Here is a 27,467-nt window from a genome sequence, read left to right on the forward strand (position 1 = left end):
CGCCCCCTTCCATCGCCCGCGGCGAGGTCCCTCCCCTTCCACCTCCCACTTCCTGGTAACCAAGCTGCTTTGCGCCGCCTTCTCGGGACCTGATTGGCTGACGAGGCAACCGCTAACGGCTACGGAGTTTAAACCCAAGCCTTGGCCCCGAGGGCTGGGCTCCGGGAGCTGAGTGGTGGTCCCACCACGCTGAAAAAGCGGTAAGTCGGTGACTTGTGACATTTGGCGTGGCCTTGCCTTGTCTGGCGGGACCCATGCCTTTCCTGAGCTGAACCTCCCGGCGCTGCCCTCCCGGGTCTCTGGTCCGCCGAGCCGCGCGCGGCCCGCGGCCCCGCCCACTCAGCCTCGGGTCTCCCGGCTCCCGGGCCCAGTGCTGGCTCGGAGGGGCTTCTTGAGGAAGGCCCTGGTTTGGATCTGAGTCGCTGCTTCTTGCCCCTGGGATTTGAGCTCTCGGCTCCATGAGGGGGGCCAGCCGCCAGGCAGAAACCCAGCTCCTGTAGGAAGGGATTTCTGTCTATATGACTGCTCTACTGCTTTTAGAACAGTATCTGGCTCACTGTGAGCGCTCAGTAAATAGGCTGAATGAATGTTAGAGACTGCTTACTCAAGTTCTTGGAGGAGCCCTTTCCTTTGGAGCGCTCGATTAAAAGGGAGGCTGACTGAAGGGGAAGCGTTGATAGACGACTGGGAAGAACTTAGAACCAGAACTGGGTCTTGACGCACAGGTAGGATTTCGGTAGGCAAATAGGGACTGTGATTTTTCTAGATGAGGAATCCAACTCAGGAGAATTGGATGTGGGATTGAGTAGTTCTGCTTTAGCCGAGATGCTAGCCAGACAAGAGCTACAGAGTAATAATATATAGGTAATGTTAGTGAGCGCTCTGTGCTACGTCCAGTACTAGGCACTGTATATGCGTTGGCTCATTAAGTCCCTACAGTGAGATGCTCTGACTTTTTATAATTTTCTAAGTCTGGAAATTGAGACTTGGAGATGCTAGGATCACATAGCTATGAAATATTAGAACTGGGGCACCAACACAGTCTAACCACTATTTATAATACAGTCGGCTCTCCTGTCCGACTCTCGGGTTCCGAATCATCTCCTTCAACCAACCGAATCACTGATGGAAAAAATTGGGGAAAATTCCAGAAAGTTCCAAAAAGCAAAGTTTGATTTGCTAATTGCCGAGCAACTATTTACATAACATTTATATTGCATCTACAACTATTTACATTGTATTAGGTACTATAAGTAATCTAAACTATGCAGAAGGATGTGCCCAGGTTATATGTAAATACTATGCCATTTTATATAACGGACCTGAGCATGGTGGATTTGGGTATCTGTGGGAGTCCTGCAACTAGTACCCTGCAGATACCAAGGAATGACTGTACCTCAATCTCTGTGTGGTAAGTCACCCTGGAATGGGTACTCCAATACAAGGGACCTGAAGCTGAAGAATGCCTGGCATATGTCAGGAGCAGTTAGATCTTGGTGGCCACTGTGGCTTGAGAGGAATGGACTAGGGGGAGAGAAGGAGGAATTTAAAGTTACAGAAATGGGAAGAAGAGCAGGTGGTGGAGAGTTTTAGAAAGTATAGATTAATACATGGTAGTGAGGGCAGGAGTGGAAGTAGGGAGGTAAGAGGCTATTGAAATAATTCAGGTGAGACATGTTAGTGCTTTAGTCTAGGTTGGTAGCAGTGGAGATACTGAGAAGTCGTCAGATTCTAAATGCATTGTGAAGGTAAATTGGGATGTGAGAGATTTTTGACTAGAGCAACTGGAAGGATGGAGTTGCCATTAACTGAAGTGGGGAAGGCTCTGAGTGAAGCAGGTTTGGGCAGGTTAAGTTTGATATGCTATTTTAGTTATCCAAGTGGAATTGTGGAGTAGACAACTATATGAATCCAGGGAAGTTCAGGAAAGAGATCCAGACAGAGGACATAAATTTTGGGGTTCTTGATATCTAGGTAGTATTTTAAGCCATGACTTAAATACATAAAATACACCAAAAGATTGAGGGTAGATAAAGAGAAGAAATCCAAGGAGAGAACTTATTATAGGTTGGAAGAATCTGTAAAAGAGACTGGAAAGAAGCAGCTAGATAGCTAGGGAAAAAAAAAAACAACCCAGGAGTTTGGTGTTCTGGTAGCTGAGGAAATATCGTTTTTGAGGAGGAAAGAGAAATTAACCACATTAAATGCTGCTCTTAGATCAAGTTAGATGCGGACTGAGAACTGACCATTAGATTAGCAGTGTGGAGGTCATTAGAAACCTTTGCAAAAGCAGTTTTGTTGGAATTGAGTGAAAGCCTGAGTGAAATAGGGTTACAAGAAGATTGGAAACTGAGTATAGGCAATTTTTTTAAGGAGTTTTGCTGTAAAGGCTGCAGAGAAATGAAGTGTATGTCCGAGGATGAAGTGGGAACAGTCCCCATAGGATTAGGTATATTTCTTCTGTGCATGTCTCTAAGGTTACACTTCTTACTTTGTATCACAATAGAGTCTGTGCCCACACTGGACTGTGCATTCCATGACTATGCCTTCCTATGCAGCTGTATCCTGTTTTTTGTCCCCAGTGCCTAGCCTAGCTCCTGGCAGGCAGATATAATGATATAGGTTTGAACGAAAAAACAAAGTCATTTACCTTTTTAGGATTCTACTTTTAAGCCACTTTTGATTATATTCATACTTTCAGATTTTATATGAAGGGTTCTGCAAATATGTATAAAGTATATTATTTCAGTCATGATTTACTTCTTAGAATGTATTTATCAGTTATCCTTTTTCCGTTTATTAATACTATGATTTCCTGCTTTCTTTCTTTCTTTTTTTTACTTCAGTGATGGAGTACCCAGTGATGGAAACTGGTTCACTTTTTACCTCAGGAATTAAAAGACATGTGAAAGAGAAAAGAATTTCAAAGGCTGCTAAGTTGAATGTTTCTCTTGCTTCAAAAATCAAAACAAAAATAATAAGTAAGTGTTATTAGTCTTAAAGTATACTCACATTTTTACTTTTTTCTGGAGAATTGATATAGTATTTGATGCTTTTTCAAGTATAGAAAATGACTAAAATGACTATTTTGTTAAATGAGACTTTCTCTGTTCAGTTCTTCCTATCTCCTTCAACTCCTGTTAGTTGGATGGTTATGATGATTTACTGTCAGTGGTGACAGCTGAATTTTCAGCAGTGAGGCTGGGGTGGCCCAAGGCAGCTACCTCCTACACTGCAAAGAAAATACCAACGTGACATTTCTGAAAAAGAGCTGAAAAAAAAGTGACGGATTGTCCTTCTGACATATTGCAGCATTTGGATGATGGGTAATCTAGAGGTGGTTGGCCCAGATAGTGTGCTGTAGTGGGTGATTTTATGTAACCAAAGCTCATCCTGAGGGCACTGAGCTCTTTGGAGATGGTGTTTCATGGATTCTGGAGCTAAGATATCAGAAGGCAAAAAAAAAAAAAAAGTCAGGGAAACGCCCCAAGATAAATTTTCATTACTTCTGAAAATTATCTCAATGATTCATTTCCATCTTAGCAGGATTGGGGGAGGTTTCCTGTTGATCAACACGTGTGAAAAAATAGCCCAGCCTCCTGAGTATCTTTAAATCGTAATGTTGCTCCTACCCAGGTCTCTAGGACCATCTTTTGTATTAGATCACTTTCTATAGTGGCAGTTTCCTATTCTCGTTGGCAGGACCATTGCATGCCCACTGCTGTGAAGGAATACACTGAGTCTGAGGAGTGCAACAGGAAAATGTTATTAACCTTTAGCTTCTGGAAGTTCTAAACTGGTTCTAGTCTATTTCCACTTGATATGTCATAGGTGGCTGTCTGAATCTACTTTCTTTGTGCCAAAAATAAAGTACTTTTTGGACTCTGTTTTTGTTAGACGCCCAAGCTTTCCCTGAGTATTTAAAAAAATATTATTAGTATTATAAACTATTATTACCATTACTATTACTATAGCTATTAATACTATTACATAAAAATATATATTACTATTATAAAACATATTACATATACTATAACTTTAAATCCACGGGATGTGTTATTGAATAGTGGCATGTAAATCAAAATTATGAAAATATAATTATGCTTTAGGTGTACTAAGGGAACACTATATGTAAGGTGAGCGTTACCAAGGAATTCACAATTAAATTTCTTTTGCTAATAACGGGAAAGCATTCTGATTTAAATTATATTTACATAGTACTTGTAAAGAGAAGGGGTCAAGTTTAGATTGCAATAGATGCCTAGAAATAAGAGGTAGGATATCTAAGGTGGAGGTAGAAGATCCCACAGGGTTTAGATGATCTGTCCAACATTACAGTAAGTATGCTGCCTTTCTACTTGAGGTTTTGAAAAATGGACTTTGGGAGCATTAATTTGTTCAGTTCTGGAGCCACAGAAACTGGCTCTAAAATTTTCACAGATTGGCTACCCTAATTTCTCTAGGACATCTTTAGTTAGAGCTGTGGGATCAGCTTCTGCATTCTACCTCCTAGTCAAAAGGAGGAAGGAAGGCAGAGCAACAAGTATCAAGATTTAGTTTTTGTGACTGATCTAATTATCTAGAATACTGTGTCTATATTAGAGTCCTCTTATTCCTAACTCTGTATTCACAAACATTCTGCATTTCTCACAACTCTTATTCACCTTCTATCTAGCTTTTATTTCTTCAGCTCCAAACTCTGGGTACATTTTTTTCAAAATTCCATCTGTGTTTTCATGCTCTTCTTTTCTAACTTCAGCTAAAACTTACAAAGTGAAATATGTTTTGTCCAAAGTAGTTTTATTAAGGAATATGAAAATGTATTAAGATGTTCAACATTAACTCTTACAATTTTTTTACAGACAATTCTTCTATTTTCAAAATTTCTTTAAAGCACAACAACAGGGCATTAGCTCAAGCTCTTAGCAGAGAGAAAGAGAATTCTCGAAGAATTACAACTGAAAAGATGCTATTGCAAAAAGAAGTGGAGAAACTGAATTTTGAGAACACATTTCTTCGTCTAAAGCTAAATAATTTGGTATGGAAACTATATTGTGTTTGAATTCTAAAACTGTATTATTTTAGAAGCTCTAAATGCTTTTCAAACCTGTAATTAATGTAAAAAAATTATTGAAAGAGTGTGCCATGTGTTTTGTTTTTTTTAATTAATTAATTAATTAATTAATTAATTTTTTTATGGCTGTGTTGGGTCTTCGTTTCTGTGCGAGGGCTTTCTCTAGTTGTGGCAAGTGGGGGCCACTCTTCATCGCGGTGCGCGGGCCTCTCATTATCGCGGCCTCTCTTGCTGCAGAGCACAGGCTCCAGATGCGCAGGCTCAGTAATTGTGGCTCACGGGCCCAGCTGCTCCGCGGCATGTGGGATCCTCCCAGACCAGGGCTCGAACCCGTGTGCTCTGCATTGGCAGGCAGATTCCCAACCACTGCGCCACCAGGGAAGCCCGAGTGTGCCATGTTAATAGACAAACTGTTAATGGGTAATAAAATAGGTGTCTTGAATCTACATTCTAAATGTGTACTTGTGGCTCTGCAAACTAATATAATACCTTGATCAACATTTGATTGCTTATCATAAGCAAAACTTGATACATTAATATATTTTAAGAAGATGGGCATAATTCCTCCAGTGAGTTGAAAGGAGGGAAGTTCCCTGAGTGTTTGTATTCTCTGTTAATGGCAACATTCCACTGGCTACAAGCCAAGTAGAATGAAGATTGTAGTCCTTGCTTTTCCTTCCAACTTCCAACTCTGTCCACAGCAGGGCAGTAAGAGCCAGTGCTTAGCTAGGTTAAAGCTACAGCTATAGCTCTAACTCCAAAATGAGTAGAAATTAATTTAAAATGGAAAAATGACTTACTATACTTCTTGGAGGTTAAATTCCTGTGGCTGACAAACTGTGTTCAGTTGCCACATGATGTATTATTATTATGAGAAGATTAAAAATATAGGAAGGGACTTCCCTGGCGGTTCAGTGGCTAAGACATTGTGCTTCCAATGCAGGGAGCTCGAGTTCGATCCCTGGTCAGGGAACTAAGATCCCACATGCCGCGTGGTGCTGCCAAAAAAAAAAAAAGTAGGAAAATTTATGATTGATAGCTCAAAAGCATTCAAAACGTGTGCATATGTGTCTGTGTCTGTGTCTGTTTGAACTATGCAGTGTAGCACCTTTTTAGCCTAATGTGATCTGTTATTTTTTAAGTCTTCTCAGCTGATGGTATTTGTAAATGTATGGTATAATAAACTCCAAATCTTAGTTGATTAGAAGGCTCTTTCTTTATTTCAGAATAAGAAGCTTATAGAAATAGAAGCACTCATGAACAATAACTTGATAACTGCAATTGAAATGAGCACTCTTTCTGAGGTAAGTAGAATTTGTGTCTAAATAGTGTAATATTTTTAGCATTATTGAGGATAATTGAGATAAGTTAAGTAGCATCAAGGTTAGAGATGCATATCTTAAACTTTATACCAAGGAATGGAGATAATATTAATTTTAATTGGCTAACAGCACATTATTATTTGATACAATTGGTTATTGAAATTTTTATATAAAAATTAGCTTTTGATTAAAAGTAACACAGGATTAGACAGCTCATGGAACACAAGACAAAACAGACTCAAAAACATAAAAGATATTAGTAGAAAAGTCGTATTTCAAATTAGGGAAGAATTTGTATTATTTTTAAAAACATGGACACAATCGAAAAACTATTAGGGGAATAAAATAGAGGTAGATCCTAGATCCCCATGTTCTTCAAGGGTCAAATGTATATGTAGAAATATTGTATATGCATGAGTATAGACGTGTGTATTTATTCATAGGCATAGAATAAAGTTTGGGAGGTTATATACCAAAATATTAGTAGTGATTATCTTTGTATGACATGATTAAGGATGAACTGTGTTTAACCTTATCATCACATTATTCTCATTAAACTATTGAAGGCTAAATGCAAGAATTGTTCTATTACTGTTAATATCCTTGTATAATTTGGTACTTTAATGACAAACATGATCTAATGAGATTAGAAATTTCATTCATTTTCATTTTCTTTGTTCTTTTCAAAAATAGTTCCATCAGAGTCCCTTTCTTCTGCCAAGTAGCAAGAAGAAACGGGTTAGTAAACAGTGCAAATTGATGTGTCTTCCATTTGCAAGGTAATTGCTTCAAAACTTGGTTAAATACTGACTGGTGCACTTTTACCTGAATTGGACTTCGAAAAGTTTTTATTTGGTTTGCTTCCTCGACACAGAAAAACATTTAAAAATAAATAATGAAATACTTGTCAATATTGTATCAGTGAAAGAAATTGAAGATATAATCTAATAGAATTCAGCTTTAAACTTTGAAATAATATTCAGTTTTCCCATAGTTTCTAGAGAAGAAAGAGGCACAGGTAGACCTTGAGTTACATAGGTTTGAATTACACTGGTTCAGAATACTTAGATTTTCATACAACATAATCTGTGTGTGTTATGCAATGTTCAGGTTTCATCAACCTGTAGTTGCCTGTTAAGGTAGAAATGAGATGGTTGTGGTATCTTGCTACAGGTTGTATTTCCAGGGCTCCAAGGAAACTTACCCATCAATTCAATAACCAAGGTCATCTATAGAATCCTGCTACTCTTCAGTTCTTTCTTTTCCTCCAGGTCACCACTGGCCTCATGTTTTCTGCTGGGTAAATCTGATAACTATTTCTACCTTTATTATCTTGCATACTACTCAGACTTTAAAATTAACTTTCATCATTACTATTCTCCTGACCAAAATTCCCATTTCTTGATTAATTTGATTATAATCTTAGTAAATACCCTATTTCAAACCTATCACTTTTAAAGACAGTTACTGAGGTCCAGAGAGGTAAAATGACTCAGTGAATTAATAGCATTGATCAGAATTGTCTTGTCTCTTTTAGACAATGATCTTTCTGTTACATAAATTATAGGTTTAATGCATTTTTTTAAGTGTACAAAGTGCACTTATGTATTGAAGTGGTATCTGTACTATAGTAAAAAAAAAATTCTTTTATCCACTGTGTCATTTTCTATTCATTCCAGTTTGTTCCATTGTTTTGTCTCTTCTGTACTGGCACCACATTGCACCTGTACATTTTAATTAATATAGTTTTAAAATAGTACATTTTGTTGTCTTGTAGGTGCTCAGTTCTTTTTCAAGAAAATCTTGGCTGTCATTATGCATGCATTATTTCATGTAAATGTATGAATCAAGTGTTAACTTGCCCTCCAGAAAATTTTCTTGTGTTTTTTTAAGTAAACTTTTGTTTGAAGTATAATGTACATTTTAGAAAAGTGCCAAAATCTTTAGAGAATGATGAATTTTCACAGTGAACACTATATGGTATAGCCAATATCCAGACCAAGAAACAGATTATTACCAGTACCTCAGATATCCTTGTGCCCCTTGCCAGTCACTACTCATCACCCACCCAAGGATAAATATTATCCTGACTACTAACATTGTAGATTAATTAATTTTGCCTAGTTTTGAATTTCCTATAATGAAATCATATAGGATGTATGATTTTGGTCTCTGGCTCCTGTAACTCAACATTGTGTTCATGAGATTTCATCCATATTGTCCTATGTAGTTGTAGATCAGTCATTCTCATTGCTGTGTAGTATTCCATTGTATGATTATTCCATAATTTATCCATCCTTCTGTTATTAGTTTTTTTGCTAGGTTTGGTCTATTATAAATAATTCTACCTTGTGTCTGCCTTTTGATTAATATATATAAACATTTCTGTTGGGTATATACTTAGGAGTAGAATTGCTGGGTTTACCTGTATTTGGCTTTGCAAGGAACTGCTAAACAGTTTTCTAAAGGGATTATGCCAGTTTACATTTCTAACAGCAATATATGAGAATTCCTGTTGTTATGTATCTCCAACAACACTTGTTATTGTCTGTCTTTTTCATTTTAGCCATATGGGGTGTAGAGGTATTACGCTGAAGTTTTAATTTCCCGATACTTAATGAAGTTAGGCATCTGTTTATATGTTTATTTTCTTTCTATCAGGTTATCTTTTTTTTTTTCTTTGCAGATTTGTAGGAGTTCTTTCTATACAATGTGTATAAATTCTTTGTGCATACAAATGTCTGTTACTCTGTGGCTTGCCTCTTTGCTCTCTTAATGGTATCTTTGGATGAACCCAGTTTATATATCTATATCTGTTTGTCCCCCTCCCTCTTATGGTTATGCTTTCTGTGTCTTTTAAGAAAGCCTTTACCAATTGCAAGGTCATGATGTGTTCTCCTATGTATGTTTTCTTTTAAAACCTTTATTATTTTCTCTTTCATGTTTAGATCTTCAGTCTACCTAGAATTTTGGGTATGATGTGAGAGAAAAGTCATTTATTTTTTTAGTGTGAAAATCCTGTTGACCTTGAACCATTTATTGAAAAGACCATCCTTTCCCCACCTCATTGCACTGTCATCTGTATAAAAAATCAAGTGACTGGATATGTATGGGTCTATTTCTGAACTCACTATTCTATTACATGAGTCTTTTTGTCAAAACCACACTATCTTAATTACTAGCTTTATAATAAGTCTCGATATTTGATAGTTTGAATCTCTATTTTAGTTATTTATGCTTTAAAAATATATATTTCTTGGCCTTTTGCATTTCCATGTGAATTTTAGAATCAGCTTGTCAGTTTACATACACACACACACACACACACACACACACACACACACCTGGAATTTTGATTGGGATTATGTAGAATATAGTTCAGTTTGGGGAAAATTGACACTTTATAAAAGTGAGTGTTTCATCCATTACCATGGTATATCACTCTGTTTTTTAGATATTATGTATGTAGTTTCAGAGCTTTTAGAATACAGCTATTGCACATCTTACATTTATTCCTACTTATTTGATGTTTTTAGTGCTATTCTTTTTATTTATTTATTTATTTATTTTTTCTTTTTTTAGTACTATTCTTGATAGTTTTCAAATTGTCTTTTTCTTTTTGATGATAGTATATAGAAATACAACTAATTTTTGAATATTGACCTTGTTTATATTGACGTTGCTATTAATTTTAATAGTTTATCCATAGTTTTTTTAAAATTTTCTATTAATAGAATTTTATTATTTGTAAATAAGAACAGTTTTCCCTTCACCCGCCTCTCCAGTTTATAGGCCTTTTATCTTTTGTTTCTTACCTTGTTGGACTGATTATTTCTTGTTCAGTAATGAATAAAAGTACTAACAGTGGGTATTCTTATTGTAGTCCCATTATTTAATATGTTTGCTCTTAGGTTCTTATAGATTCTCCTTATCAGATTAAAGTAGTTCCATTGTACTCCTAGTTTGCTGAGAGTTTTTTCATCAATGGCTGTTGGATTTTATCAAATGCTTTTTCTGTCACTATTGAGAAGATAATATTTTTCTCTTTTTTTCTATTAATGTAATGAATTTTTAATATTTTTTCTACTAAGGTAATGAATTATAATTGATATTTTTAATGTTAAGTCACTTATAATCTTGAAATGAATCGCTCCTGATGATATATCCCTTTGATACATATCACTAAATTTATTTTGCTAATCCTTTAAAGGATTTTTGCATGTATTTTAATAATGAAGATGATGTATAATTTTCCTTTATTATAATATATTTTGTCAAGTTTTGATATTTATATTATGCTGGTCACAGTAAGTGAATTGATAAATACCCCTCTTTCTATTTTCTGGAAGTATTTGTGTAAAAAAATATTTTTTCTTTAAATATTTGGGAGAAGTTATCTGGACCTGAAGTTTTTTTGTGGAAACATTTTTGATAACATCCCATTTTAATAGATGTAAGAATATTCAGCTTTTCTATTTCTTCTTTTGTCAGGTTTGTTAATTTTTAAAAAGATTTGTCCATTTCATTTAAAATATCAAATTATTGGCATATAATTGTTCAGAATAGCTTTAGTCACACGTTTAATGTCTGCTGTAGGGTACATAATGATGTTCTCTTTTTCTTTCTCAATATTGGCTATTTGTTTTTTCTCACTTTTTTCTTGATTAGTTTTGCCCTAGAGATTTATCAATGTTATCATCTTCGCAAAGATGAATCATCTTTGGGGTTATGTTGATCCTTCTTTTAGTATATTTATTTCCTATTGCGTTTATTCTGCTTCTTATTACCTTTTCTTTTTTAAATTTTATTGAAGTATAGTTGATTTACAGTGTTGTGTTTATCTTTTCAATTTAAAAGTTTTATTATTACTGTAATTATTTGTTTCTTAAAATGGTTTAGATTATTGTTTTTAAGCCTTTTCAAAAATATGAAGTTGTTGGGGCATAGCTGCCTACATTTAAGGCTATTTTTCTCCTTTAGCTGCATCCCACATTTTTTGATAAGCTGTATCCTTATTATCATTTATTTCAAAGTATTTATTACCTTCGGTTCAGATACATTGTTTGACTCATGGATCATTTACAAGCTTATTTAATCTCCAAGCAGCTGGGTGTTTTCTTCTAATTACTTTTTGTTGGTTTCTAATTTAATTCCTTTGTGATTACAGAATATAGTTCAAGTGATTTTAGTCGTTTTAAATTTACTGAGACTTGCATTAGAACACAGCTTGGTCTAATTTGGTAAATATTTTTGGTACACATGGAAAGAATGTGTATTTTGTGGCTGTTGGATGCAGTATTTTATATATGTCAATTATGTCAGGTTTGCTGATTATATTGTTCAGACTTTCCATATCTTTCCTGCTTCTCTTGTCTGTTTATCAGCTTTTGAGAGAAGTGCATTAAAGTCTACCACTGTGATTATGGATTTATCTATTTCTCCTTTTAGTTCTGTCAGTTTTTTGCTTATATATTTTAAAGTTGTTACTAGATGCATATAAATTTAGGATTGATTTGTTTTCCTGATAAATTGTTTCATCAATATGAAATAATTCTGGAAATGATACTGCTTTAAAGTCTACTTGTCTGATATAACATTGCCATGGTGTGTCCTTTTCTATACTTTCAAACTCTCTGTTATATTTAAAATGCATGTAGGTTTACCTTTTTTAAAAAATTAATTTAATGTAATATCATATCTTTTATTTAGAATAGCTGTTATGTTTACATTTAATATAATTCCTGAGAGAGTTGGATTTATATCTGCCATCTAGTTATTTTCTATTTGAGCCACCTGTTTTATGTTCCTTTTTCTTTCCTTTCTTTATTTCATTTGAAATAAAATATTTTTCATAATTTAATTTTCCTTGTCTGTTAACTTCTATTCCTTTATGATGACCCTAATGATAGCAACACTAATCCTTGATTTATTATACTCTAATACTGATTATTGTATTAACATTCCTCAGTAATGCTAGCACCTTCGAACACTTCGACTCGACATTCCTGTGTCCTGCCTTTATGTTATTATTATGTATTTTCATTCTGCATATATTTTAATCCCACAAATTAACTACTTTCACTGTTTTGTGTAGTCAATATTCATTTCCAATTTCTTCATATTGCTTCCTGCATTTTTTAATTGTATGCTCCTTTTTAATTGTATTTTATTTTTTGTTTGTCCAGCTTTATTGAGGTAAAATTCACAAATAAGCTTCTTGTGTTTTATTTCCTTCTGAGATAATTTTCCTTCTGCCTGAAGAAATCCTTTATTATTTAGTGCAGGTACTAGCAATGCATCCACTCAGCTTTTATTTTTCTGGAAACATATTTATATCACCTTCATTTTTAAAGATTATGTTTGCAATTATAAAACTTTAGGTTATTAAATTTTAGCAATTTAAAGGTATCATTTCATTGTCTTCTGGCTTCTGTCTTTACTGTTGAAAAGTTGGCACCGTTCCTGCAAGTTGAGGAAGTTCCTTTTTATTCTGGTTTGCTGAGAGTTTTAATAATGAATTTGTATTGAATTTTGTCAAATTTGTTTTTTCTGAATTTGTGGAGAGAATCATAACTTTTCTCCTTTGTTCTATTAATGTGACTTTGATTTTTTTAATGTTAAACCAACCTTACATTCCTAGAATAAATTCCTCTTGGTCATGGTGTATAATAATGGTGTATTATTCTTTCTATGTGTTGATGAATTTGATTTGCTAATAATTACTTAAAGAATTTTGTACTTATTTTCATAAGGAATATTGTTCTATAATTTTCTTATTATATATTTGATAGGTTTTGATAATGGTTATGCTGGCTTTGTAAAATGAGATAAGAAGCATTCCCTCTTCCTCCATTTTCTGAAAAAAATTGTACAATTGGTATTTCTCCCTTAAGTATTTGAGAGAATTCATAAGAGAAGTGGGTCTGGAGTTTTTAATTACTAATTTCATTTCTTAGATAGATATGGAGGGCTTTTCAGATTTTCTGTTCTTTTCAGGTCAACTTAGAAAATATTTGTCTTTTTAGAAAATTATCCATTTCATCTAGACAGTAAAGTTTGATCAAACTAGTTAGAGTTATGTCAATTTTACGGATCTCTTAAAAAAACTCAGCTTTTGGTTTCATTGATTTTTGTTTTTTCTCAATTTTTTTTCAGTTTCATATTTCTTTGGTGTCTGTACCTTATTATTTCCTTTTTTCTACTTATTTTTTAAAAATTGAGATATAGTTCACATAACATAAAATTTCTCATAATATGAAGTTTATTTTTTAAAGTATACAATGCAGTGGTTTTTAATATATTCACAAAGTTGTGCAACATTCACCACTCTCCAATTCCAGAATATTTTCATCACTCCAAAAAGAAAATCTATATCCATTAGTAGTCATTTCTCATCTCTTCTTCCCCAGCCCCCAGCAACCACTAATCCACTTTCTGTCTCTATGGATTGCCTATTTTGGACATTTCATATGAATGGAATCACACAATATGTCGCCTTTTGTGTCTGGCTTCTTTCACTTGGCATAACATTTTCAAGTTTCATCCATATTATAGCACGTATTAGTATTTCATTCCTTTTAATGGCTGGTTAATAATACTCAGACTTGTTATTACTTCCCTGTGATGAACAACATATGAAATCTCATTTCAGTTCTATAATCCTTAGCTGGGCCGCTTGGAATCTTTCTCATATATGTGATTCAGGAATGAGCTAGAGATTTGGAGAGAGGTTATGCACAAAATTTGGGGCTCCCCTGTCTACTTTTCCTGTTATTTCTCCCATCACACACACTTTACAGCAGTTGTAGTTGCCCCGAATTCTGACCTTGAACTAATAAGACTGGATTTCTAACTTCTAGAAAATGTGGCACTGACTGAGGTTTGTAAACAGTGAGAAGCTCACCCTTTTTCTAAGTGCCAATCCCTCTTCTGTATCTAGTTGCTTTTTATTCACTCTCCAGTGACTTCAGGTAGTTGTTTTTTTTATATTTTGTCCAGAATTTGTAGTCATTATGTTTGATAAGGTTGATTCAATAGTAGCTGTTTGGCCATTACCTGAAGCAGAACCTCTCCTCTGTAAAATAAACAATTTTTGCTAACCTGTTTCTTCAAGTGGTATAGACATTTCCTCCCAATGGCTATTCTACTAATAGGTGCCTTTAAATTTTTAACAAATATTTTCTAGTATTTATTTTTATCATTATCAGTAATTTTTAAATATCTATGATTTGTTTGGCATACAAAGCAAAATCCTTATCATTGGAGCATATTACTCTTTCTTCTCTGAATTCAAAAAGGTCATTTTGTCTATTTCCATAGATTTCTTTTTCCCCCCATAGATTTAACTACTCTAGGAATATGGCTTTAGTTTACATGGATACCTTTTGGAAACACAGTAGACTTTATTACACACAAAACTTTACATACAAGTTGTACTTGTTTGAAACCAGAGGAAGAGTTTTGGCTTTTCCATAGAATTAATTACAGGAAAATTATAAGTATTATACATGAATATTTATAAGTATGTTTGAACTTTATTCATTTCATTAATATTATTGTCCTAATAGCTCAACCAGTGATTATATCATTTATCTCCTTTTGGAGTCACTGGAGATAAGGGGATAAGAAGCATTCCTGTTTTACTCCTCCGTACTATTAGAAACTACCTATTTCCTACCTATAATTGCCTTCATTGAACACAAAATGGTATCAGGGTGGGTTTGTGGTTGGCTCTTAAATAAATGGAATATAGAAAGAACTATCCATGTAATTTTCTAAATAATTTTTGTAAAATACAAAATTCCTCATTCATTCTTACTTGCTTTTAGGGTTCCATTAACTTCAAATGATGATGATGATGACGATAAAGAGAAAATGCAGTGTGGCAATATCATGTCAAAGACATCACCTGATAGCCCCTCTTTGGTATCAACTCAGCATAACTTGGAATTGTTATTTCTTAAAGAAAATGATCAGAATGTTTGTGGTGTAAATGATTCAAAACACATTTCTTCTATTGTTGATATACTTCCCAAAGGTGAGATTTTTTTTTTTTTAATTCATTTTGAGTGTCAGTATTAAATAGTTAACATTCATTGGATTTTCTTCTTGGGGGCCATCATGTATAAACAGTTAATAAGTTAGACTTCTTATGTTACAGATTTCCTAACTTCTACTATTTAAAATTTCTGGTGAAAAAATTAGTTTAAAAGTAAATATGCCAGGACTTCCCTGGTGGTGCAGTGGTTAAGAATCTGCCTGCCAATGCAGGGGACACAGGTTCAGTCCCTGTTCCAGGAAGATCCCACATGCCATGGAGCAACTAAGCCCATGCGCCACAACTACTGAGCCTGCGCTCTAGAGCTCGTGAGCCACAACTACTGAGCCCGTGTGCCACAGCTGCTGAAACCTGTGCACCTAGAGCTTGTGCTCCACAACAAGAGAAGCCACTGCAATGAGAAACCCATGCACCACAACAAAGAGTAGCCCCGGCTCACCGCAACTAGAGAAGGCCCACGCACAGCAACGAAGACCCAATGCAGCCAAAAAAAAGTAAATATGCTAACAAATGTCAGGTCTACAGTGGCCTAATACTACTACTCTGGAAACAGTATTTAGAAGTGAGCTGGCCTAAAGAGCTTTTCTTGGTATCTTAGCTTATGAATTGAAAGACATGATATATTATTTAGTTATATCTTCTCTTTTTCATAGATATAAAAATTGAGGTTCTAGATAAGTGTAGTGACTTTTTCAAGATCATAACCAATTGGTGATAAAGCAAGAACTTGAGCCTAGGTGATGGTTGAGCAAGAAAAAATGATGACACTTACATTTTAATTATATGGTATTTTAAAATAATAATCCTGTGGTGTAGTCTGGCTTATATATTTAACATAGAATTTCAGATTGGGATATGGAACCATAACTATATTGAATTTGGAGTTTGAATTATTTTTCCTTTCTAAAAGGTATATGACTGTGTGTATATAATTTTTATAAACTTTAGGTACCTGCTGATAACATTTTGATAGTAATCCTTATCAGAGTTATCACTGTTACTTGGGTTCGTTTCCCAGACTCCTCTCACTTAGAAACATATGTTAATGTTAATGGCTCTATTGTTGGCTATTCTCCACTCTACTGCTGAGGCCAAGGCAGAGTGAATTCCCAGTATATATTTTCTGTAGATAGAAATGTAAAATGTGACTTTTGACTACTCCATTCAGTTCTACTTTATTTATTTGTTACATATTTATTTATTTTTTATTTTTGGCTGTGTTGGGCCTTAGTTGCGGCACGCGGGATCTTCATTGTGACATGTGGGATCCTCTGCTGTGGCATGCGGGCTTCTCTCTAGTTGTGGCACAAAGGCTCCAGAGCACGTAGGCTGTGTAGTTGTGGCGTGTGGGCTCCAGAGTGCGTGGGCTCTGTAGTTGCAGCACGTGGGCTCTCTAGTTGTGGTCCACTTGCTCAGTAGTTGCAGCGCGCGGGGTTAGTTGCCCCACGGCATGTGGGATCTTAGTTCTCTGACCAGGGATTGAACTCTCATCCCCTGCATTGAAAGGCAGATTCTTAACCACTGGACCACAGGGAAGTCCCCTACTTTATTTTTTATCGGCATAGATTCTTCATAATATTAGTATCTGAACAGAACACATTGTCAGAAATCCTTTCTCTGAAACAGTTTGATTCCTAATCTCATTTGTTTAAAATAATAAATTCCTTGTTACTACTTATTTCTGAGTTTTGTTTCCCTTTATTTTATAGAAAGCCATTCCCATTCAGACCAAAGTTCCAGGAGTTCTCTAATGAGTGAGATGAAAAATGCCCAGTTGATGAGCCACAGAAAGAAGTCATCTCCTAGTAATGTGACTAAAAGGAAAAAACGAGTATCATCTTGGGAATCAAATAATCCTGCAGACACTCCCTGTGTAACAGATTTGGATCAACAACAGATTTCAAGTCCAATATTAAATTGGAATAATGAAATAAAAGATTGTACTAACGAAGCAAATATTAAAATGCAAAGAAACATAATGTGCCTTCCTGCCTCATCTGAGTCTACAAGTGAACCTACTGCAGAGGGCATGAATCCAGTTCAGGTTAATGATGACTTTCAATTGCAAAAAACTGTGTATGATGATGACATGGATTTAACTGCTAGTGAAGTAAGCAAAATTGTTACAGTTTCAACAGGCACTAAAAATAAAAGAGATAATAAAAAACCAAATGATTGTGGAATGACAACTTTCAGAAAAGTGAAAGATCCAAGCTCTGAAAAAAAGAGAGAAAGATCAAAGAGACAATTTAAAAATAGTTCAGATGTGAATATTGAGGAAAAGATCAAAAATGGACTGGAAAGAAGATCTGTTGTCCTGGATGGCAAAGGGGATTCAGAAGAACCAAATTTTATTTTCAGTACTGAACAGCTGACTCAGTTGAACATGCTGAAGAAAATAACCCTTCATAATGGCTTTGATCAGGATGACAGACAAAGTACACAGTATAACAAAAAGAAGAAAAGAATTCATGTAACAGATGATCAAGAGGAAACATACTCTTTCTCCCAAAGTTCAGATAAATTCCAGCAGGACAGTAAATTTGATATGGGTCCTAGTTCTCTAGCTTATAAGAAAAGTAAAACTTCTAGACAGACATTTGTGATTCATACATTAGAAAAAGATAACTTATTCCCAAACCAAAAGGTTAAGGAAACCACCTCTGAAAACCTAGGAGTCACAAGTGAATTTCAAACAGCTTATCTTTCCAACAAAGATAATGGAAAGTTACGTGATTATGAGACCCAAAATATGTTAGATTTGAAAAAGCATGTCACTGATATGCAACCCACTCAGCAAAATGAATCAAAAATAAATAAGAAGCTTAGGCAGAAAATAAATCGGAAGACAGAAATAATTTCTGAAATGAACCAAATACTTGGGGATAATGCCAAAGATGTGCAAGGCCCAGGAAAAGGTAACTTTTCCTTCCAAACCCGAGAGGATAAAGAAATCATCTCTGGAAACCTAGAAGTTTCAAATGACTTTCAAAAATCTGGTATTTCCACTAGCAATAATGGAAACCTGTGTGATTGTGAGACCCAGAATGTATTGGGTCTGCAAAAGCAGATCACCGACGTGTACCCTGTTCAGCAAAATGAATCAAAAATTAATAAGAATCTTAGGCAGAAAGTAAATCGGAAGACAGAAATAATTTCCGAAGTGAATCTTTTAGCTAATAACAAAAGTGGGTATTGCCCAGAAAAGGGTAACTCTTTCTTTCTAACCCAGGATAAAGAAATTATCTCTGAAAACCTAGAAGGCACAAGTGAATTTCAAACACCTCCTCTTGCTTCCAAAGATAGTAGAAACCTATATGATTATGACACTCAAAATGTTTTGGGGGTGAAAAAGCATGTTTATGATATACAACCTGCTTGTCAAAATGAATCAAAACTAGATAAGAAGCTTAGGCAAAAGGTATGTCAGAAGACAGAAATCATTTCTGAAATCAACCAAATATATAAGAATGATGACAAAGGAATGCATGACCCAGAAAAAGGTAACTTACTTTCTCTAACCCAAAAAGATAAAGAAATCATCCCTGAAAACTTAGAAGATGCAAATGAGTTTCAGATAGCTGATCCTTCCCTCAGAGGTAATAGGAATCCATGTGATTATGAGACTCAAAACCTTTTAGGGGTGAAAAAGCATGCTACTGATACTGGGAAGCAAAATGAATCAAAAATAAATAAGAGTCTCAGGCAGAAAGTAAGTCGGAAGACAGAAATAATTTTGGAAATGAACCAAAAAAATGAATTGAACCACAAAGGTGTACATGACACAGTAAAAGGTGCCTTCTTTTCCCTAACCCCAAAGGATAAAGAAACCATTTCTGAAAACCTAGAAGTCACAAATGAATTTCAAACGATTTATCTTCCCACCAAAAATAATGGAAATTTATATACCCAGAGTATGTTGGATTTGAAAAAGCATGTCACTGATAAGCAACCCGCTCAGCAGAATGAATCAAAAATAAATAAGAAGCTTAGGCAGAAAGTAAATCGGAAGACAGAAATAATTTCTGAAATGTACCAGATATATGAGGATAATGATAAAGATGAGCATGGCCAAGAAAGCTATACAAAAGATCTTAATTTAAAAATAAATAAATCTAAACAAAGACTTGAAGGCCAAGGTATTATCAGTGGATACTGTATGGAAATCAACAGTAATGAAAAAGAAAATGGTGGTCAAATTTCAAATCCTTATAAACCAGTTAAAAAGCGTGGGAAAGAATCGTCAGGCAAGGCAAAGAACATTTTGGCAAAAGGTAACAACAAACCTATTTTGCACTTAACAGGTTCTTCACAGACGTCTGTCTCCTTAGAACCAGGTTTAAAACACACTACTGATGAGACAAATTCTGACCCTGGAAACCAAATGGAACTACATAAGAATCCAAAGCAAAGCACTACAACTCTGAATAAAAAGAGAGATATCCCCTTCGTGGAAGTGACAAAGGAAGGAGAGTGCCAGGTCAAAAAAATAAATAAAATGACATCCAAATCAAAGAAAAGGAAGACCTTCGTAGATCCTTCTCCAGATAGTCATGAACTAATGGAGATAATATCTGACACCGTTCAGGGAATATCAGTTGAATCTGAATATGCTGTTAAGGAAAAAAATTTGGAAAATGAGGAAATTGTCAAAATTAAGCCAGACTTTTACACAAAAATGTTGAAATCTTTATCTCAGATATATTCACCTAACAGACAAGATTCTTCCTTTAACAGTGTTCCTGAGGGTTCAAAACCTTTGAGTATTTCTTCTAGTAAAAATCTGAAAGAAAATTTTGCTCTGGAGAGCTCACCCATCTTTCAAATAAGTGATGATGTGCATGAGAAGATGAAAAAGATGAAATTTAAAGTCAACCAAAGAACACAAAGATCAGAAATAGGTATGTCCATACCTGAAGTGATCAAGTTTTAAAATTATATATATTTTTTCATTTAACCAGTAAAGCATTTCCTGTTATAACTGATTTTTATGGAATTTTAAAACAATGTATAATTGTGTAGCCCGATCTGTAGAAGCAATATGGAGGAATTTAAAGAAAGTTTAATACTTTGAGAAGATAACAATGAGAGTGGCTTGGACATTTATACACTAAAAAATATATTTGGCCTTTAGCACAAAGTTGTCTGATAATGGCATTAGGCAGATAATTTCCTTTTTCATATTTTTGAAGGCAATTGGGTGTTTTAAATGGATATAATAATGAATTGCCCTGGTTTGATTTTACCAAAGACAATTGCAAATTTCTTAAGGTTGGGACTCTCTCCAATAGCATATATTTAATATGATCAAAACTTATTCTAGGTATTTTAGAAGATTAAAAAATAAACAATACCAACTCCCTTTCCTCAGAGTACATGTATGGAAAAGTAACAGGTACAGTGTTTAAATATGGCAAATGCTTTAATAAAACCACACATGTTAAGGGATGTAATGACAGGGAATAATTTTGGCTAGAGGAATCTGCAGAGGCATCATCAAATAGATAGCATTTTAAGCCCTAAAGGATAGGTAGGATTTTTACCTTTAGTGTTTATTTCTTATTTTCCCCAGTTATTAAAATAATACTCACTCATTGCAGAAAATTGAAAGTAGAGAATCAGAAAATAGTAGAAAAAACAATCACCCAGAAGAACTGCAGTCAACATTTTGGCATATGCATGCAGGCTTGAATCTATGCATTTTAAAATATATACTTGAAATCATACTATATATAACATTACTTACCTCACTTTTTCCCCTTAACATTGACGTTCTTTTGTTATTAGCAATTTTGCAACATTAGACATTCCCATATCAATTAAAGTTTTCTACTGGGAGCCTAACATTTCAATATATGTATGTAGAACACTAGGATTTTTATGGATAAGACTTCAGGTAAAAGGAATACTGACGCAAAAGAAGTGCCAAGGTCTAGAGTTGCAGGACATTTTAGAGACTGGTGAGCCGTCTTTCATCTCTGTTCCTCATGGTGCCTTTCATAGCGTGAGCAGTCGACGACAAATGTTGAATGAATGTGCAGTAATTTGTGTGATTCTGTGACTAGAGTTGAATTCATGAAGAATTTCTGTCAGCCTGAATGTGATTTCAGAATAAAAATATTGCAGGCTACTACTTTGATAGTTTGTCTTAAATGGTAGGTCTGTTTTCCTCTCATTATTGCTAGAAAAAAACTGATTTACAGATAATTTCAGTGCTACTTTTGTAAAATTTAAAGTTATAACTTGATTATTAAGTTTAAAAATTTGCTACCAATAATTTACAAACCAGTAAATATCCTATATGTAGTTCCATATTTCTATATATACTGTTAAAAATATTTTTGAAAACAATACTCTTTTCAGGTGTTAGAATGCTACAGGACTTGACAAATACCAGTTTTGTTTCAAATAACACTGCTAAATCTGAAAACAAGTTAGAAGATCTATCTTCGGAGCTGTCAAGCCGAAGAAGAAGGTGTACTCCTCTCTCTTTAAAAGAGCCAAGTCTCAAAGGGTGAGTATTTTAATGACATAAAAGCGATTTCAGTGCGGTACTATAAAATACGTGCTTTCAAAAAGATTCCTGCCTGAATTAGTATTTGAAAACTTCTGAGTATCAGTGAAGCAGGTATTGTTGACATGTAACAACCACAGTATGATCTGGGTAAGATTTGAAGAAATGTCTTCTTTTATTCTTTGAACAGGCTTAAAAATTTTTTTTTGTTGCCTATAATTTGCAAACCTCATTATTTGTTACCCCCATTTATTGATTTTCTACCTTGTCCTTAGGAGAATTCAGAGTGTTTATATGTCCTTTGGTCTCAAAGAATAATAGTCCTTTTTCTTTTTTTTTAAAACCTCAAACATGCACCCCAAAAGAGGGAATAGTACTCCCCCCACCATTTATCCATCCCTCAGCTTTGAGAGTTATCAATATTTTGCCATATTTACTTCTGCTATCCGTTTTTTGTTGTTGTATCTTGAAAGCAAATCCCTAATATTGAGTCATTTAATTCCTAAAACACTTCTGTATATATCTCTAGAAAATAAAAACTTAACAAAACTGGACAACAGTGATCACAACTAACAAAATTATCAATAATTCCTCACTGTCATCTAATAGCAAATCCCAATTCACATTTCCTTGATTATCTCAAAAATGTCCAAATGCCTTTTATATGTGTTTTATTCAGAATCTTATTTTTCCAAGGATAAATGAAGTTGCTATTTCAGAGAACCTGATCATATTTGGGATGGTATTTCCAAAAGGATAGAGAGAAATATCCTCAAATTTTCTCTTTGCATTTGTTTCAGTGTTTGCTTTTATAAAATTAGACATTGATCGTTTTTGACAGGTATTTTAAAACAATAACCAGCAGGTGGCAGCAATGCAAGAGAGGGTGCAAGACAAGCCAGTTAACTAAGGGCTTTTTTAAAAAGCAGCTTTATTGAGCTATAGTTCACATGTCGTATGTTTCACCCATTTAAATTGTACAATTCAGTGGGTTTTAGTAGATTCACAGATACGCACACCATCACCACAGTCAATTTAAGAACGTTTCTTCATTTCAAAAAGAAACCCCATGCCCTTTAGCTGTCATTGCTGTACCCTCAGCCCTAGACAACCAACCGATCACCTACTTTCTGTCTCTATAGACATCCTCTTCAGACATTTCATATGAATGAAATCATATAATATGTGGTCTTTGTGACTGGCTTCTTTCACTTAGCGTAATGTTTTCAAGGTTCATCCCTGTTGTAACATGTATGAGTAGTATTTCATTCCTTTTTATGACTAAATAAAATATTCTATTGTATATATACACCACATTTTGTTTATCCATTTGTCTTTTGATGATCATTTAGTTGTTTCCACCTTTTGGCTATTATAAATAATGCTCCTATAAACATTTGTGAGTTTTTTTGTGTACATATGTTTTCATTTCTCTTGGGTATTTGCCTAGTTGTGGAGCTGCTGAGTCATATGTTAGCTATGTTTAATCATTTGAGGAACTGCTAGACAGTTTTCCAAAGCTGCCGTACCATCTTATAGTCCCACCAACAGTGGGACTCTGTTGGGTTCTGATTTCTCTATAACCTCACCAGCACACTTGTTATTATTTGACTTTTTGATGATTCTAGCCATACTAGTGAGTGTGAAGTGGTATCTTATTATGGTTTTGATTTTCAGTTCCCTAATGACTAATGATGTTGAGCATCTTTTCATGTGCTTATTGGCCATTTTTATATCTTCTTTGAAGAAATGTCTATTCAGATCCTTTGCCCTTTTTTCAGTTGGGTTATCTTTTTCCTATTGAGTTGTAAGTTAAACTTTTTATTTTGAACTAATTTTATACTTAGCAGAAAGTTGTAAAAATATTAAGAGGTTTCTCATATGTTCCTTACCTAGCTTTTCCCAATTCTGACATCTTACATACCTATAGTACCATTATCAAAGCTAGAAAATTAGCATTGGTACAATACAAGATCTGGGCACTAGGTATTCTCACTGCTTATGTTGTGTTGTATTATCTGTTGTTGCATAACAATATTATCGTAAACCTGGTGGCTTAAAACAACACACATTTATTTTCTTTTGGTTTCTGTGGACCAGGAATCTGCACTTAGCTAAGTTGGGTGCTTTGCTTAGTGTCTCACAAACCTGCAATCACGGTGTCATCCAGGCTGATTCTCGTCCGGAGGCTCTCCTGGGGGAAAATCCACCTCCAAGGTCACACAGATTGTTGGCAGAATTCATTTCCTTGTGGTTTGGGCCCCAGCTTTTTTGCTGTTGGCTGGAGGCTATCCTCAGCTCCTAGAGGCCACCATTAGCTCCTTGCCCCATGGGCCTCCCAACATGGCCACTTACTTCAAAACCAGAGAGAGTCTCTAGAGCAAATCCTCTGGCAAGATGGAGTGCTATATAATGAAACGTATACTCAAAAGGGAGACACCCCATCACCGTTGCCATTTCTGTTGGTCAGATGCAAGCCACAGCTCCTGTCCATATTCAAGGAAAGGGTATTATACAAGGGCATGAACACCAGTAGGCAGGTGTCGTGGCGGGGTCCTCCACAGAGTCTGTCTACCACAGGGACAATTGATATTAGGCCCCATCAGCAGACAGAGCTAGGAAATGTATGTATTATACTAATCCATGAATATGCATACTTATATATTTATCTATCTATGTGTATAGTGAAAACCTTGAGTTTAGACTGATACCTCTGATTCCTGTTCAACATCACAGGGTTCATTTTAGCTTTGCTTATTTTTAATTTCTTTCTCTATTGGTAAGTAGCCTGGCTCTCATTATCTATGATATATTTATTTGTTTGTTTGTTTGTTCAATTCTAGCATACACATAAAGTAGTTTCAGAATTGGTGACCCATATCTCTATGAGAAACATACTAACTAGATCATAACATTTAGGTACAGTTCTTTTTGTCTTAGGTTAGTTCTTTTCTTACCACCCACCTTCAACATAATTATGTTATTCATTTGTTCTTGTTTGTATTCCATTTTCTTCTCCCACATCTTGGTAGGTTTAGTTGTTTACTTTTGGAGTATGTGAATCATTTCTTGGGTTGTACAAGTCAGAGCTATACAAAGTGGTATATGCAGAGAAGTGTCAACTACTTTCATTCCTGCTACCCTATTCCCATTACCCCTCCTTTCTATCCTATTTTCACCACCTCCTGTGGATAATCAGTTCCTTTAGTTTCTGGTTTATTGTCCCTGTGTTTCTTTTGCACAAATAAGCAGATATATGTATATCACCCTTTTTCTTACATAAAGGTAGCATACTTAACTACTTTTTTGGGCTTTGCTTCTTATCATTTAACAGTATGTTCTGGAAATCACTCCATATCAATTTGTAGAGATTTTTCTCATTCCTTTTTACTGCTGAATAATACTTAATTTAATTAATTCTCTTAAAAGAGCTACCTATTCTAAACTAAATATAGCAAAATGCTGTAATGAAATAGTATTCTATTTTAGTTTAGATCTTCTGGGCATGCAGATTATCTGGTAATCAGTTTAGTTGGCAAATTTTTTAAAAGCAAATATCACAATGTACATTAGTATAAATACTAAGAGTAATAACAATCCAGCTGCTGTTTTTTTCCTTTTGGATTGGGAATGGCATGCAGCAGGTATATCACAGCTTTTAATAGGCCCCCACTGAGAATAAATCCTGATGGAAACTGCTTACAGTATATTATGGAGTGGTCATCATAGGCATTGAGAATAGGAGCAGCAGGAGTTATCAGGAAGGTAATACAAATATATTTTTTAAAGTCTTTATCTCTTAAGTCCCAAAGTACTGAACATAACAAAAGGGGACATTTTAAATAGTAAAAGCCCTAATCCACAAAGAATATGTAATAGTTATGATATTTATGTACCAAGTAGCAGAACAACTACTTTTTTGAAGCAAAAACTACAGGAGATACATGGAGACAGATAGGAACACACTAATAGATTTTAATATACTCAGTATGAAACAAATAAAGTGGGCAAGAAATAAGTAAGGAGATGGAAGATCTAAACAACATAATGAATAGGGTAAATCTTATGTATACATATCAAACTCTACACTCTGATAAGAGAGAATACATATTCCTCTCAAGTGCTCATGGCACAGTTACAAAAGCATATCCACACCATGCTATGAAAAACATACACCATGACCGAGTAAGGTTTATTCCAGGAATGCAAGGTTGGTTCAATATTAGAAAACCTATCATCATATACCATATTAATAAACCTAAGAAACTAAAGCATATGATTTTTTCATAGATGCTGAAAAAAGCCTTTGACGAAATTCAACGGTCACTCATGATTAAAACACTCGATAGACATTCAGGGATACTTTCTTATAATGATAAATTGTATATACGTACCTTAATCCTAAAGGCAGTATCTTGTTTAATGAGGAGACAATGGAGGTATTTCCACTTAAATTAGGAACAAGGCAAGAATGCCCACTGTTTCTGCTACTATTCAACAAGGGATTGATGAACTCAATTCAAAATGGTGGTTACTTCTTGGGAGATGAGAGAACTGTGATCTCGTCTCGCAAAAAGGAGCACACTGGAAAGGGGCACACTGGAGGCTTGTGAGGTGTGGTAAGAGTTTATTTCTTAACCTGGGTGTAGGTGTATCAGCATTTATTTGAGTTTTTAAATTGTACATTTTTATATATTCTTATATGTATGCTAAAGTTCATAATAAAAAGGAAATATATAGTAAATCATGAAATGTGTAAAATCTATGTTAATTTCTCTTAAACCTTATTTATAATTCCCACTATAATAGAGTATTTTAAATATATGACAAAGCTTTGGGGTTTGAGGAAACTGCTTTCTACTGGTATGATGCAGCAATTTTCCTCTCCATACTTTGCAGCAAAAGCATTAGCTTTAGGTTGTTATTATTGTTAATCTTCCTTTTTTTTCTACTTTGCAGGAAGATGAGAAGATGAGTGAATTTATACATTCTGGCTTTTCTGAATTCTCAAACCATAACAAGTCAAAACAAGGATATAACTAAGATCAAGAAGATGAAATGCATGACAAAAAGTTTTGGGTTTTTTTTTTCTTTTTCATTTTCTGCCTTTTCATGGAGTGTTTATTCTCATGTATAGATAATATGCATAAAATAGCTATTTTGTAATACTAAGCTTTTAAAATTATTTTGGTCATCCTATAACATCTTCCTGCTCATTTAAGCTCCTTTCAACCAAACAACCTTTAACTAAACAATAGCTATTAGCCTTTTAACCAAATAAAATGTATTATAAATACTTTTGCATTGGTTATCTTGTTGTACACCAAGCTATCTTGTTTTGTTTTGTTTTTAAAACCATTCAGTAAATGTGAACACCTGTAAGATTTTAAAAGTCACCTTCTGCCCTGGCCAGTTGTCTTTCACCCTTCGTTCTTCAACTTTCAAAATTACTTGTTCAATTGCAGCTTCTGTATTACTTCCCTTATATGTAATCTGATG

General features: G+C 34.6%; 1 protein-coding gene across 1 annotated transcript; it reads left to right on the plus strand.

The window, feature by feature from the left end:
- Positions 1-129: 129 nt before the first annotated feature.
- On the plus strand, positions 130-27,200 carry SGO2 (shugoshin 2). The gene is made up of 9 exons (XM_059927345.1): positions 130-200; positions 2,847-2,981; positions 4,863-5,038; positions 6,301-6,378; positions 7,090-7,175; positions 15,225-15,433; positions 17,164-20,355; positions 21,818-21,968; positions 26,928-27,200. Exons 2-9 carry the CDS (start codon positions 2,849-2,851, stop codon positions 26,941-26,943), a joined length of 4,041 nt encoding a protein of 1,346 aa, XP_059783328.1. The 5' UTR covers positions 130-200; positions 2,847-2,848; the 3' UTR covers positions 26,944-27,200.
- The last annotated feature ends 267 nt before the right edge of the window (positions 27,201-27,467 follow it).

The sequence above is a fragment of the Balaenoptera ricei genome, chromosome 7 (genome assembly GCF_028023285.1).
Source record: "Balaenoptera ricei isolate mBalRic1 chromosome 7, mBalRic1.hap2, whole genome shotgun sequence".
Lineage (NCBI taxonomy): Eukaryota > Metazoa > Chordata > Mammalia > Artiodactyla > Balaenopteridae > Balaenoptera > Balaenoptera ricei.

Bases quoted from the DNA above. Each gene is read 5' to 3' on its own strand.
- SGO2 (XM_059927345.1), top strand. From the start codon at position 2,849: ATGGAGTACCCAGTGATGGAAACTGGTTCACTTTTTACCTCAGGAATT. The intron at 6,379-7,089 runs GTAAGTAGAATT...TTTCAAAAATAG, and splicing joins AAATGAGCACTCTTTCTGAG to TTCCATCAGAGTCCCTTTCT. The intron at 20,356-21,817 runs GTATGTCCATAC...TACTCTTTTCAG, and splicing joins AACACAAAGATCAGAAATAG to GTGTTAGAATGCTACAGGAC.